The 16,076-nt window shown below is 43.5% G+C and overlaps 1 protein-coding gene across 1 annotated transcript in view; it reads left to right on the top strand.

The window, feature by feature from the left end:
• Positions 1-595: 595 nt before the first annotated feature.
• The window catches only part of LOC142556927 (uncharacterized), a 54,372-nt gene continuing 38,891 nt past the window's right edge, over positions 596-16,076 (top strand). The window contains 5 exon segments of the mRNA XM_075668414.1: positions 596-663; positions 8,939-9,269; positions 9,271-10,575; positions 10,748-11,245; positions 11,618-12,093. Coding sequence (XP_075524529.1) covers positions 596-663; positions 8,939-9,269; positions 9,271-10,575; positions 10,748-11,245; positions 11,618-12,093 — 2,678 coding nt within the window.

Here is a 16,076-nt window from a genome sequence, read left to right as displayed (position 1 = left end):
GAGAGATCATGAATAGAGTGGAGACCACGGACTTTGACGTTGCTGTAGATAGGGTTTGAACACTTGATAGCTAGTTGTTGAACTTTCGTGTGTATTGAATGTATGCTGTACAGGACTTGTACTCAAATACATCAGGGAACTCTCTCAAACATTAATATCATCAATATTCAACTTCACAACTCTATCCATATCCACAATCGAAGCCAAAAATCCATCACAACCTCTACACAACAACCTCTTAGTCTCAAGACAAGAAATAAAAGGAAGGACCAGCGAAGTACCTGCACTAGCGAGCATGCCTTCCTTATTTCCATCATCTGCAAATTTCACAGTCTTGGCAACACAATCAATCACTGCACGGTAAGTTGATAGCTAATCCATGCCAAGTATAATATCAAACGCAACCATCGGAATAACAATCAAATCGGCATAAACCACTCGCTCATTAATTTGAACAGAACACGCATACACAATCGACGTCGGGCATAACACACCTCCAGAAGGCAATACAACATTAAACTGGAGGGGAAGAACAGAAGGAACTAAACCCAAAGATCTCAAAAATAGTTCAGACATAAAAGAATGTGATGCGATCATGGTAGCGTTGCAGGGACTTATGATCAATCAAGGAGGGCTCACGGGCAAGGAGCAAAGTGCCGAAAGGTTCGTGATGCATGGGAGTGAGTTCGAAGCCAAAGGATTATCATTCAAGCATTGTTAGAGACGGTCGAGACTACACGGACGTGTACACGGACCTGCACATGGGGTCCGTGTCCTTTACAGCCGAGGATGAAGAATTCCAGAGTCTACACGGACCTGTACACGGGGTCCGTGTCCTTTGTATGCTGGAGAATATTTTTGGCCGAGTTTACACGGACCCGTACCCGGAGGCCTACACGGGGTCCGTGTCCTATGATTAGCTGCGAATATTTGCGAAGATTTGGTGCAGATTTTGTTACCTAGTTATCTTTTTGTTATCTTTGGATTTGGTATCAATATATAGACGAATTTTATCATTGTAAAAAAAACTTTTGAGTCATTAATTGAGTTTTATATAAAACTTTTCTTTGAGAATTCTCTCAAAAACAAGCTTAAGTTTCGTTATAACTTTTGCATTGTATCAAATCAAACTTATCAAAAGATTCATCTTTTGTGGCGTTGTCAATCGAATATCACGAGGGTTGCCAAGGACGGGTTCTTTGGAGGTTCTCTTGAACGAGATTGTTTCTATCGTTGATGAATTGTTGCTAGACCGCGTGATCTAGAGGCGATTATCACACCTATCAATTACTTGTTTCAAAGATCGGGACAAATCAAAGATCTCGTTGGCGGGATCGCATCAGAATGAGTAGCACTTGTATCAATCAATGTCGTTGCTACTCTGCCTGAAATTAAAATAGTGCTAGAGATCACAGAAGAATCATGGTTTATACCTTCCTTCGTCATGGTGAAGATGCGACCCTGCACCTTCTCTTTACTCGATCATCTCGGACAGTCCTTGGCAATATGGCCTGCAGTGCCACATCGGTAGCAAGTGTGAGTACCAAATCTGCACTCACTCCTATGATGCCTACTGCACTTGGGACACAACGGCTTCTCAGGATCAAATGGAACTGTCGGTGCTTTAGAACTCGGCTCTATCTTACCTTTCCCCTTGAAATTGCCTTTCCCTCTTTGGCTCGAACCTTGACCTCTTTGAGCAATAGCCTGTTGCCTCGCCTGTCTCTCTCTAGCAATGTCCTTCTCATCTTGCTCGGCTAACAATGCTTTAGCCACAATCTTTTTAAATGTCACCGCCTTAGACATATTGATGTCCCTCCTGATCTCTGCTCGAAGTCCTCTAATGAAATGAGCACTCTTATCTTTGTCATTTGAGGCAATATATGGGGCAAACAAACATCCCTCCTCAAACTTCAAAATGTACTCGTCAACATTCATACTTCCCTGACGTAGCTCTAAAATTCAGTCACCTTCCGTGCTCGAAGTACTTCCGGAAAATACTTGTCGTAGAAAAGATCAGTGAAATCTTGCCACTTCAATGCCGGAACATCAACACCTATCTTGGTAGCATTCCACCAAATACGTGCAGCTTTGACTAGAATGAATACTACACAACCAACTCTGTCTTTGTCTTCATAGTTGAGATGATCAAATATCGCCTCAAGTGCTTTAATCCACTCTACAGCCACCAATGGATCAGTGCTTCCTGCAAACTCAGGCGGATCCATCCTCTTAAAAGCAGTAAAGATCCCATCAGTTCCAACTGCTTGAACCACTTGGCCTCTCCCTTGGCCTCTACCTTGACCTGAACCTTGCAAACGGAGCAACTGTTGAATCTGTTCTGATGTGAATCTTTGTACGAATAAAAGCAAACACGAGTAAAATCGAATCGCGCCCTCAATTTAATGTCGAACAAAGAATCGTTGTTGTCCCGATCTTTTGAATCAAGTTTGAATGTGTGATATTCACCTCTAAATTATAAAAACTTAGCAATAAATATTCACGAGAATAAACAACCGAAATTATAACGAACCTTCAAATAACAAGCCCTTGACAATCCGCATAAGAACGATCGACAAACGCCACAAAGTTAAAAACTTTGATAAGTTTGATTTTTGATGACAAAGCAAAAAACTTTGAAAGCTTGAGAAGAAAATCTCAAAAGTTTGTATAAAACTCAATAATAATGTGTATTGTGTTCTCAAATTTTCGTCCAAACATGTTTTAATAATAAAAAGATATCACAAATCTAGACTCCAAAATAATTAAAACTCTAGAAAGGAAAATATTCTCGCTCAGCCGTCTCAGACACGGACCCCTTGTAGACATCCGTGTACGGGTCCGTGTACTCTCGGGAAATCACCTTCAGCTGGAAACAAGGGGCACGGACCTCGTGTCCACCTCCATGCTTGGGTCCGTGTAGTCACGCAAATTCTCCGTCTTCGGCTGAAAAGGGAACGGACCCCGTGTGCAGGTCCGTGTACATGTCAGTGTAGTCTCGGCCGTCTCTAACAATGCTTGAATGATAATCCTTTGGCTTCCGAACTCACTCCCATGCATCACGAACCTTTCGGCACTTTGCTTCTTGCCCGTGAGCCCTCCTTGATTGATCATAAGTCCCTGCAATGCTACCATGATCGCATCATCCTCCCCTTCTTGAAAAGGATTTGTCCTCAAATCTTTGATAACTACACAAAAACGAAGCAAGTTAGTAATAACAAGAATTGTATGACTAATATGCTTACCTTTAAACTCAAGTTTGTAGGTGCTATCGTCCACGTGCTTTGAATCCTAAATCCGTGGTGGCCTTCACTATCACTTCCTCAACCTCAACATACATCAAATAACAAATGACATCAAATGATAAAATATCATTAACTATCAAAAATATCAGATTCCTCCCCTTCTTCGACCTAGTTAACACAACAATAAAATCAATACAAGTGTACGTCCACAGTTCACTAGGAATAAAATGTACCTCATGCAATGAATATAGAATAAAGAATTTACTCTCTTTAAACATATATCCATCATGAATGGAGGAATTATCATATTCTATCATGCTTCTTTCAAACTCACCAACCAAACCATAACTCATGCAAATAGGACACACTACATGTACTATCCATGCAATCATTTAATTCATCACAAGAACTTAAGCCTAATGCAAGTGAACTCTTGTAGCAGCCAAATCCTACTAACTTAGTAACTCGTGGAAAATCAAAATTCATAACAAGTACATGCATTTCATCAACAGTCTCACACCCATAACAACCAAGGAATAAAGACAAAATGACACCCGGTTCCCTAACCACCAAACTTGCACCCCATTCTACAAATTCTTGAAAACAAAGCAACACAACTTTAAGGTAAGGAAGAAAGTCATACCTCATAGTTGTCGTGTGGCCAACTAACCTTACCTCATCGCGATGGTACTTGTATCCTCGAGACTCAGACCTTTGGGTTCTCCCTTCTACAAGACTAACTCGTCTTCTTGGCATGACAACTCCAAAATCCTGCAAATAAGAAATAGCAATGCTCGGGATTGAACCGGCTATTTCATCACAATAAGAATAAACCACCTTGTACAAAGGTACATGAAATGGGTTATGCAAGAATAAACAACTCTCAACCTCACTCTTTTCACTCTTTTGGGCCTTCAAATTGTTTTTCTTTTCTTTTTATTTTTCTTTGGCCTCTTTTCCTCTCTCTTTTTTTGTAGAACCCGTAAATCAGTCTACGTATAACCCATGCATAATTCTAGTATTTTAAATTAAAATGATTTTATTTCATGAATATTTAAATGCTTTTCCTTAAGTTGATTATTTTATGCAGTAGTTTGATTTTTATCATTTCAGTTAATTCAGTGAGGCCGGACTAGATTTGGAGTTTTGAGATAGAATTTAGGATTTGAGAAATATTTCCAGAAGTTAATTTAGCTAGCAAGTAAGTTAATTTAAGTTAATAAGGAGATTTGGGGATTTATTTATGCAACTTGAGGTGAGTAGAAAATAAGCTCATTTGAGTTACTTAATTAAGGATTTATTCAATAAATTAATTAAGGGATTAGTGAGGCTTTTTAGAGTTATTAATCTAGTAAATAAACAACACTCCACATTCATTTTATTAGTAGATTTCGGCCACCCCTTGGTTACTAGAGGATTCAATTGCCAACTCATCAACTTTGACCATTTCTTTGCATGTAATTAGTAGGATAAATCTAGGATTTTTGGGAGCACCATGTAATTAATTAGTGGACATATCCTAGTCTAGAAACAAGAGAGAAATCGGCCACTATACTCTAGAATCACCCAAGAGATCATTTGATAGCAATTCAAATTCAAAATTCAAATGCATGAAGACTTGGTCTTGATATCTTGCACCATCCTCCTCACCCCTCATAACCACTCCATCACACTCCCTCCCCACCGAAATCAGACCCCTTTTCAGTAGAAAAAACGTGAGTAATAGCTAGGGAGAAAGGGAGAAAGATCGAGAACTAGAAAGAACAAGAGTAGCGCTCCACCTCCTCCGTGCCGCGTAGTTGTGGTTTCGCTCGTTTCTATTTCAAACGATAACCAGGCATGTCTAGATTTCTTTCAAACCTCAATCAAGTCATATTATCAATTATTTTTCAGTACATGATCATGTTTTATCATGCAAAAACCGAAATACATCATAGAATTTTCAGAAAATAATGCATGCAGATTTCGACCCTTTCATGACAAGCTTCACGTTTTTCTGAGTTTTGTTGTTTCAGGTGATTGGTTCGATTCCAGGCTCCCAAGGCGACATCTATACACGTAATAGGATGCATTAGGATCAGATTTGTCCGTTCGTTCAAGCCCTTGTTTGCTGGAAATTCAGAAATGGACAGCAACCTCTCATTTGGTCCATTATGAGTTTCGAAATTCAGTTTTGATGGCAAGGAGGAAGGATCTGATCTTGGCTGCCCCAAGGGCCTATAGCCATGGTTAGATCACTCCCCTAGCATGTCTAAGACGTGACTAAGTCGCCCTTTTGGTGGCTTGGTCCATGGCTCATCGGTTTTAATAAAAACATCACAACAGCCCCATGTCCCTTCGGCCCCTTCAAATTTCAGCATATGCATTTCGGTTTTGGGTTGCTTGGTATGGATCTTGGTTGGCCTATGACCCATAGCCACGGTTCATACCATGCTCTTAGATGTCTAGATCGTGCCATGGTCAATCAAATGGCCACTGGAACGACGCAAGACATCGATCAAAGCAAAACACTACACACGCATGCACATTGGTTCTCGGTTGGAGTTTCAGTTGAGTTAAGGTGTGACGTGGATTGTGGCTGGCCTAGGGCCCTTAGCCATGGTTCAAATCACTCCTTGAGATGTTGGTAAGAGTCTCTGATCGGTGGTTCAAACCTCCCATGGCCGGTAGTCTCGAAAACAACACAAGTTACGCAATGGTACAATTGCTGGAATTTTGCAGCAAGTTGCTGTGTCGGTTCGGTGGCTTGTTCGAGTTCTCGGTTGGCTTTTAGCCTATGGCCTTGGACTGGATAGTGCCCCTTTGAGTTGGGAAGGTCATGTTTTTGACCGTTCGTGATTCGGATCATTTTTGAGGTCGTACGAGAATTTACGGTGCGATGTGCCAAATTGACTCTCGAAAGAGCGTTTCGTGTTTTGGCCTCCATTCCACCTAGATTTCGACCCTATCATTTTAGGAGCATTATTTTATGATTTTTCAGTGTATTTTAATCATGACTATACGTCGGTTTGGTGTCGGTTCAGGTTGGCTCGGAGTCATGATTAAATGCGAAGTCATTAGGCGTCATAGTCGCATCTTTTGAACTAAATTGCATAGTTGGTCAAGTTTAAGCTATTGCATATTTTTCATTGCACAGTTAGGTTGCAGCGAGCCTGGGGACGATCCAATCCAATCCAGTTGGTAAAATTACGGGACATTTTAATTATGCCAGTTAATTATTTTACGTGCATTAAATAGTAAATGATTATTTTTTAGATTTATGCGATATGGCTTGTGGTTCATTCACTATGTGGGAGTATTATTTTGTATGGTCGCCAGTGACCGCTCAGTTCAGTTTGCTACCACCCGATCGCCAGTGACCGGCCAGCTCAGTTCAGTTTCAGACTCCCCGCTAGCCAGTTACCGATCAGTTCAGCTTAGTGCAGTGGCCACAGGCGTAAAACATAATCTCCACAGAAAATTTTACCAGTTATTTCAGTACAGGCTCCAAGGAGCAAACATTTTTTTTTACTGTGATTATCAGTTCAGTTATGCACGTATTATAATTGCTCAGTACAGATTATTTTCAGCATGCCTCAGGACAGGATATGTTATCTCATGCATATTTTAATTCAGATTTTTACTCGTTACCTGCGATATATGCATGCTGAGTCTTTAGGCTCACTAGACTTGATTGTTGTAGGTACTGATGAGGCCAGGGCCGAGGGCGGGGACCAGTGAGCCAGCTTGGGTCGGCAGTAGTGGCACCCGAGGACCTCAGAGCAGCAGTTGTTATTTTATTCCGCAAACATTTTATCAGTCGTTGGATATTTTTAAATTGTGATTTTTGGCAAACTTTATTTTCTTCCGCTGCAATATTTTGACATATTGAACTTGATTCACCAGTGATTTTATGAATGAGGCCATTTAAGTTCTTTTAAAAAGAAAATTTTTAATTTTCCGCAAATTTTCAAAGCAAGGATTGTCGGGCCTTCCACAGTTGGTATCAGAGCGGTGGTTCTGTATAGGGTTACACTACTACTGACCACGAGAAGCTCGCGAAGCCACGCCTTCGGTCTGTAAGTTTTACAGTTCAGAATTTTATTTATAGCATGAATTATTTGGCAGCATGCTTCCATGAAATAATTTCGACCAGATTTTCAGCATTTCAGTGTTCATTTAAAATAAATTATGGAATTATGCATGTTAGTTACGTATGGGTTATGTTGGAACAGTATGCCCCCTAGACGTCAAGTAAGACGCCCGAGAGGTAGTGGCGAGCACCGTCGCGAGGACGATGACGATCAGAGACAAGAGAGGCAGACACCTCCTCCTCCTCCACCTCCACCACCGCCCCCACCTGACATGAGTGCCCAGATGCTAGCTGGGATGACACAGTTCTTCGCACAGTTTGCGGGGAACAATGCGGTGGTGACTAGGCCGACAGGGCCCGAGGCTGTTTATGAGCGATTCATGAAGATGCGCCCGAAGGAATTCTCTGGGACATCTGACCCCATGGTTGCCGAGGGATGGATCAAATCCCTCGAGGTTATCTTCGAGTTTATGGAGCTGGGAGACGCAGACCGAGTCCGATGTGCCACCTACCTGTTCACTGGAGATGCCCGCTTATGGTGGGAAGGAGCTTCGGTAGCCTTGAATTTGGCTACACTTTCATGGACCCGCTTTACGGAAGTTTTCTACTCCAAGTATTTTGCTGAGGAGGTTCGCACCAGGCTGACCACCGAGTTCATGAGTCTGAGGCAGGGAAATATGACGGTTACGGAGTTCATCCGTAAGTTCGAGAGGGGCTGTCACTTTGTGCCCCTGATCGCGAATGATGCTATAGCCAAGCTGATGCACTTCCTGGTGGGTTTACGGCCAATCTTGCGCCGGGATGTTAGGGTATCTGACCCTGCTACTTATGAGATTGTCGTCTCCAAGGCCTTAGCCGCAGAGCAGGATCTGTGGGATATCGAGAGGGATCGCCAGGGCAAGCGCCCAGTCCAGGCACCGCACCGCCCTCCTCCTCATCAGCATCAGCAGCAGAATAAGAGGCCTTTTCATGGACCGCCCAGGAACCGAGGCCAGCAGCAGCAGCAGCAGCAGCGGGAACGCCCAGCCCCGAGGACTCAGGGGCACCCCGTCTGCCCTAGGTGCTCACGTCGCCATCCTGAAGCATGCATGGCAGGCTCAGGAAAGTGTTTTAAGTGCGGCAGTCCAGATCACATGTTGCTGCAGTGCCCTCAGAGGAATATGCCTACTCAGGGCAGGGTTTTTGCTCTCCATGCCGCGGAAACCAACCCTGAGACTATGTTGTTAACAGGTACCTTTAAACTTTAAGTTATTATTTTAATTTCCGTGCTTTGGGAATAAGGATTAAGATTGAACTTAGAACTGTGATAGGATTGCATGCTCTACTTAGTAGTATTTTGGAGATTTAAGTTAGAAGAACTTTGACCATTGCTTGTCTATAAGTTTAGTTCTTGTAACTACTGGATTCAACTTAGAGCTCCGCTCTTTCACGGAGAATTTTTATATCTGGTTCCGCTACCAAGGCCTTGATAGATTCAGGGGCCACTCACTCGTTTATTTCGTAGGTCTTTGCAAACTTTCTCAAGATCCAGACCATTGGGCTAGATACAGCCTTTTCAGTAGTGTTGCCGTCAGGCGAGGAGATGGCAGCTACCAACGTTATCCGAGATATAGACCTTGAGTTGCACGGTAAACTTGTTTACCGCGGATCTGATTGTGCTACCGATGCCAGAATTTGACATCATCCTAGGGATGGACTGGCTATTGAGGAACAGAGTGTTGATAGACTTCCAGCGGAGATCTGTTCTTGTCCGACCGCCTGGAATGGAGCAGTTCTTATTTGAGCCGGACATGTACTTTCCTTTACCGCGCATTATTCCTTATGTTCAGGCTAGGAAACTCGTGCATAGAGGGTGTCGGGCATTTCTAGCGACCTTTTTATCTGTCCCCGAGGAACCCAGCCAGTCAGCCTCAGATGTTCCGATTGTCAGAGATTTCTTAGACGTTTTTTCCCGAAGACGTCTCTGGTATGCCACCCGAGAGAGAGGTGGAGTTTTCCATTGAGCTTATGCCAGGTACGGCTCCGATATCCAAAGCGCCGTACCGACTAGCACCGACAGAGATGGCAGAGCTTAAGAAGCAGATTCAGGAACTTCTCGACAAGGAGTTCATTGGCCCGAGCTTTTCTCCATGGGGCGCGCCGGTCTTATTTGTGAAAAAGAAGGATGGCTCGATGAGGCTTTGCATTGACTACCGGGAGTTGAACAGGGTTACAGTGAAGAATAAATACCCACTGCCGAGGATTGAGGATCTGTTTGACCAGTTGCAGGGAGCTTCGATTTTCTCCAAGATAGATCTGCGTTCCGGTTATCACCAGTTGAGGGTGAGAGATGCTGATGTCTCGAAGACAGCTTTCCGGACTCGTTATGGTCACTACGAGTTCCTAGTGATGCCGTTCGGTCTGACGAATGCGCCAGTGATCTTCATGGATCTCATGAATCGCGTATTTCAGCCTTATCTTGACCAGTTCGTGATAGTATTCATAGAAGACATTCTCGTCTACTCCAATTATCAGGAGGATCACAGCAGACATCTGGCCACAGTGTTGCAGACATTGCAGAAGCACAAATTATTTGCAAAGTCCAGTAAATGCGAATTCTGGTTAGAGAAGGTGGCTTTCTTAGGCCACATCGTTTCTAGCAATGGTATTGAGGTAGACCCAGCAAAAGTTGCAGCAGTCAGAGATTGGGTTGTGCCTCAGAATGCATCAGAGATCCGCAGTTTTCTTGGGCTAGCAGGATATTACCGGAAGTTCATTCAGGGATTCTCCTCTATTGCCGTTCCACTCACATCACTGACCAAGAAAAATGCTAAATTCGTGTGGAGCGATGAGTGTCAGAAGAGCTTCGATACTTTGAAGCAAGCTCTCATCTCAGCACCAGTTTTAGCCATGCTATCAGGGCCCGGCGAGTTTGTCCTTTATACGGATGCTTCGAAGCTTGGTTTAGGTGCAGTTTTGATGCAGCATGGGAGAGTGATAGCGTATGCTTCTCGACAGCTGAAAATCCACGAGAAGAACTACCCTACCCATGATCTAGAATTGGCGGCCGTAGTTTTTGCCTTGAAGATTTGGAGGCACTATCTGTATGGAGAGAAATGCCAGATCTTTACCGACCACAAGAGCCTCAAGTATTTCTTTACGCAGAGGGAGCTGAACATACGTCAGAGGCGCTGGTTGGAGCTTGTGAAAGACTACGATTGTGACATTAGCTACCACCCGGGTAAAGCTAATGTAGTTGCAGATGCATTGAGCAGAAAAGTCGCTCATTTGACGATTCAGAAACCTCTTCAGTTTGAGATACAGAGGTTTGATCTCGAGACTTATCCTCGAGATAGAGTTCCTCGTCTATCTACCTTGACCATTCAGTCTTCCCTTATGGACCCGTATTCGCAGTGGTCAGTCAGCAGATGAGCAATTGGCACAGTGGAAGAAGAGAGATGAAGCCAAGGGCAGTGTCTTGTATTCAGTCAGTGATGGTATTGTGAGATACCAAGACAGGATATGGGTTCCTAGAAGTGATTCTATCCGAGCAGACATCTTGTCAGAGGCCCATATGTCCCCGTACTCCATTCACCCTGGGAGTACGAAGATGTACAAAGATCTGCAGCTATTGTATTGGTGGCCTGGTATGAAGAAGGACATCAGACGATTTGTGTCCGAGTGTCTGACCTGCCAGTTAGTGAAGGCCGAGCATCAGAGACCAGCAGGTTTGCTCAAGCCTCTACCTATTCCCGAGTGGAAGTGGGAGAATGTTACCATGGACTTTGTGACCGGATTGCCGAGGTCAGCCAGAGGATCGAATGTTATCTGGGTGATTGTAGATCGTCTTACCAAATCAGCGCACTTCTTGCCTATTAAGACGACTTTCACCATGGTTCAGTATGCAGAGCTGTATATCCGAGAGATAGTCCGACTCCATGGTATTCCAGTTTCTATCGTATCTGACAGAGATCCCAGATTTACTTCCTCGTTTTGGAAGAGTTTGCATTCGAATATGGGTACAAAGTTGCTGTTTAACACAGCTTTCCATCCGCAGACAGATGGGCAGTCGGAGCGAGTTATTCAGATTTTGGAGGATCTTCTTCGCGCTTGCGTCATTGATTTCTCAGGGAGTTGGGAGTCGAACTTGCCATTGGTTGAGTTCACCTATAACAACAGCTTCCAGTCTTCTATTGGTATGCCTCCGTATGAATCACTATATGGCCGCAAGTACAGATCTCCTGTCCATTGGGATGAAGTAGGAGAGAGAGCAGAGTTGGGTCCAGAGATTGTTCAGCAGGCAGCAGATGTAATAGTCAAGATCCGTGATAGGATGAGGACTGCTCAGAGCCGACAGAAGAGTTATGCCGATCAGCGGAGGAGAGATTTAGAGTTTGCAGTGGGCGATCATGTATTTGTGAAAGTGGCACCTATGAAGGGTGTCATGAGATTTGGCAAGAAAGGGAAGCTCAGTCCGAGATTCATTGGACCATTTGAGATCCTCGACAGAGTTGGGACGCTAGCTTATCGTGTGGCTCTTCCGCCGAATCTGGCCGGAGTACACAATGTGTTCCACGTCTCCATGCTGAGGAAATATATGGCAAATCCTTCTCATGTGCTGAATTTCGAGCCGTTGCAGCTTACTCCGAACTTGTCTTATGAGAAGAGACCGGTGCAGATCCTAGACAGACAGGAGAAGAAGCTTCGGAACAAGTTGGTTAAGCGAGTCAAAATCAAATGGCTCAACCATTCTGAGGAGGAAGCTACATGGGAGTTTGAACCAGAAATGAGGAGTCGGTACCCAAAATTATTCGGTGAGTTCTAATTTCGAGGACGAAATTCCTTTTAAGGGGGGAGGATTGTAGAACCTGTAAATCAGTCTACGTATAAGCCATGCATAATTCTAGTATTTTAAATTAAAATGATTTTATTTCATGAATATTTAAATGCTTTTCCTTAAGTTGATTATTTTATGCAGTAGTTTGATTTTTATCATTTCAGTTAATTCAGTGAGGCCGGACTGGATTTGGAGTTTTGAGATAGAATTTAGGATTTGAGAAATATTTCCAGAAGTTAATTTAGCTAGCAAGTAAGTTAATTTAAGTTAATAAGGAGATTTGGGGATTTATTTATGCAACTTGAGGTGAGTAGAAAATAAGCTCATTTGAGTTACTTAATTAAGGATTTATTCAATAAATTAATTAAGGGATTAGTGAGGCTTTTTAGAGTTATTAATCTAGTAAATAAACAACACTCCACATTCATTTTATTAGTAGATTTCGGCCACCCCTTGGTTACTAGAGGATTCAATTGCCAACTCATCAACTTTGACCATTTCTTTGCATGTAATTAGTAGGATAAATCTAGGATTTTTGGGAGCACCATGTAATTAATTAGTGGACATATCCTAGTCTAGAAACAAGAGAGAAATCGGCCACTATACTCTAGAATCACCCAAGAGATCATTTGATAGCAATTCAAATTCAAAATTCAAATGCATGAAGACTTGGTCTTGATATCTTGCACCATCCTCCTCACCCCTCATAACCACTCCATCACACTCCCTCCCCACCGAAATCAGACCCCTTTTCAGTAGAAAAAACGTGAGTAATAGCTAGGGAGAAAGGGAGAAAGATCGAGAACTAGAAAGAACAAGAGTAGCGCTCCACCTCCTCCGTGCCGCGTAGTTGTGGTTTCGCTCGTTTCTATTTCAAACGATAACCAGGCATGTCTAGATTTCTTTCAAACCTCAATCAAGTCATATTATCAATTATTTTTCAGTACATGATCATGTTTTATCATGCAAAAACCGAAATACATCATAGAATTTTCAGAAAATAATGCATGCAGATTTCGACCCTTTCATGACAAGCTTCACGTTTTTCTGAGTTTTGTTGTTTCAGGTGATTGGTTCGATTCCAGGCTCCCAAGGCGACATCTATACACGTAATAGGATGCATTAGGATCAGATTTGTCCGTTCGTTCAAGCCCTTGTTTGCTGGAAATTCAGAAATGGACAGCAACCTCTCATTTGGTCCATTATGAGTTTCGAAATTCAGTTTTGATGGCAAGGAGGAAGGATCTGATCTTGGCTGCCCCAAGGGCCTATAGCCATGGTTAGATCACTCCCCTAGCATGTCTAAGACGTGACTAAGTCGCCCTTTTGGTGGCTTGGTCCATGGCTCATCGGTTTTAATAAAAACATCACAACAGCCCCATGTCCCTTCGGCCCCTTCAAATTTCAGCATATGCATTTCGGTTTTGGGTTGCTTGGTATGGATCTTGGTTGGCCTATGACCCATAGCCACGGTTCATACCATGCTCTTAGATGTCTAGATCGTGCCATGGTCAATCAAATGGCCACTGGAACGACGCAAGACATCGATCAAAGCAAAACACTACACACGCATGCACATTGGTTCTCGGTTGGAGTTTCAGTTGAGTTAAGGTGTGACGTGGATTGTGGCTGGCCTAGGGCCCTTAGCCATGGTTCAAATCACTCCTTGAGATGTTGGTAAGAGTCTCTGATCGGTGGTTCAAACCTCCCATGGCCGGTAGTCTCGAAAACAACACAAGTTACGCAATGGTACAATTGCTGGAATTTTGCAGCAAGTTGCTGTGTCGGTTCGGTGGCTTGTTCGAGTTCTCGGTTGGCTTTTAGCCTATGGCCTTGGACTGGATAGTGCCCCTTTGAGTTGGGAAGGTCATGTTTTTGACCGTTCGTGATTCGGATCATTTTTGAGGTCGTACGAGAATTTACGGTGCGATGTGCCAAATTGACTCTCGAAAGAGCGTTTCGTGTTTTGGCCTCCATTCCACCTAGATTTCGACCCTATCATTTTAGGAGCATTATTTTATGATTTTTCAGCGTATTTTAATCATGACTATACGTCGGTTTGGTGTCGGTTCAGGTTGGCTCGGAGTCATGATTAAATGCGAAGTCATTAGGCGTCATAGTCGCATCTTTTGAACTAAATTGCATAGTTGGTCAAGTTTAAGCTATTGCATATTTTTCATTGCACAGTTAGGTTGCAGCGAGCCTGGGGACGATCCAATCCAATCCAGTTGGTAAAATTACGGGACATTTTAATTATGCCAGTTAATTATTTTACGTGCATTAAATAGTAAATGATTATTTTTTAGATTTATGCGATATGGCTTGTGGTTCATTCACTATGTGGGAGTATTATTTTGTATGGTCGCCAGTGACCGCTCAGTTCAGTTTGCTACCACCCGATCGCCAGTGACCGGCCAGCTCAGTTCAGTTTCAGACTCCCCGCTAGCCAGTTACCGATCAGTTCAGCTTAGTGCAGTGGCCACAGGCGTAAAACATAATCTCCACAGAAAATTTTACCAGTTATTTCAGTACAGGCTCCAAGGAGCAAACATTTTTTTTTACTGTGATTATCAGTTCAGTTATGCACGTATTATAATTGCTCAGTACAGATTATTTTCAGCATGCCTCAGGACAGGATATGTTATCTCATGCATATTTTAATTCAGATTTTTACTCGTTACCTGCGATATATGCATGCTGAGTCTTTAGGCTCACTAGACTTGATTGTTGTAGGTACTGATGAGGCCAGGGCCGAGGGCGGGGACCAGTGAGCCAGCTTGGGTCGGCAGTAGTGGCACCCGAGGACCTCAGAGCAGCAGTTGTTATTTTATTCCGCAAACATTTTATCAGTCGTTGGATATTTTTAAATTGTGATTTTTGGCAAACTTTATTTTCTTCCGCTGCAATATTTTGACATATTGAACTTGATTCACCAGTGATTTTATGAATGAGGCCATTTAAGTTCTTTTAAAAAGAAAATTTTTAATTTTCCGCAAATTTTCAAAGCAAGGATTGTCGGGCCTTCCACAGTTGGTATCAGAGCGGTGGTTCTGTATAGGGTTACACTACTACTGACCACGAGAAGCTCGCGAAGCCACGCCTTCGGTCTGTAAGTTTTACAGTTCAGAATTTTATTTATAGCATGAATTATTTGGCAGCATGCTTCCATGAAATAATTTCGACCAGATTTTCAGCATTTCAGTGTTCATTTAAAATAAATTATGGAATTATGCATGTTAGTTACGTATGGGTTATGTTGGAACAGTATGCCCCCTAGACGTCAAGTAAGACGCCCGAGAGGTAGTGGCGAGCACCGTCGCGAGGACGATGACGATCAGAGACAAGAGAGGCAGACACCTCCTCCTCCTCCACCTCCACCACCGCCCCCACCTGACATGAGTGCCCAGATGCTAGCTGGGATGACACAGTTCTTCGCACAGTTTGCGGGGAACAATGCGGTGGTGACTAGGCCGACAGGGCCCGAGGCTGTTTATGAGCGATTCATGAAGATGCGCCCGAAGGAATTCTCTGGGACATCTGACCCCATGGTTGCCGAGGGATGGATCAAATCCCTCGAGGTTATCTTCGAGTTTATGGAGCTGGGAGACGCAGACCGAGTCCGATGTGCCACCTACCTGTTCACTGGAGATGCCCGCTTATGGTGGGAAGGAGCTTCGGTAGCCTTGAATTTGGCTACACTTTCATGGACCCGCTTTACGGAAGTTTTCTACTCCAAGTATTTTGCTGAGGAGGTTCGCACCAGGCTGACCACCGAGTTCATGAGTCTGAGGCAGGGAAATATGACGGTTACGGAGTTCATCCGTAAGTTCGAGAGGGGCTGTCACTTTGTGCCCCTGATCGCGAATGATGCTAGAGCCAAGCTGATGCACTTCCTGGTGGGTTTACGGCCAATCTTGCGCCGGGATGTTAGGGTATCTGACCC

This window comes from Primulina tabacum, chromosome 9, assembly GCF_025594145.1.
Source record: "Primulina tabacum isolate GXHZ01 chromosome 9, ASM2559414v2, whole genome shotgun sequence".
Lineage (NCBI taxonomy): Eukaryota > Viridiplantae > Streptophyta > Magnoliopsida > Lamiales > Gesneriaceae > Primulina > Primulina tabacum.
This window is presented reverse-complemented; position numbering and strand designations above follow the sequence as displayed.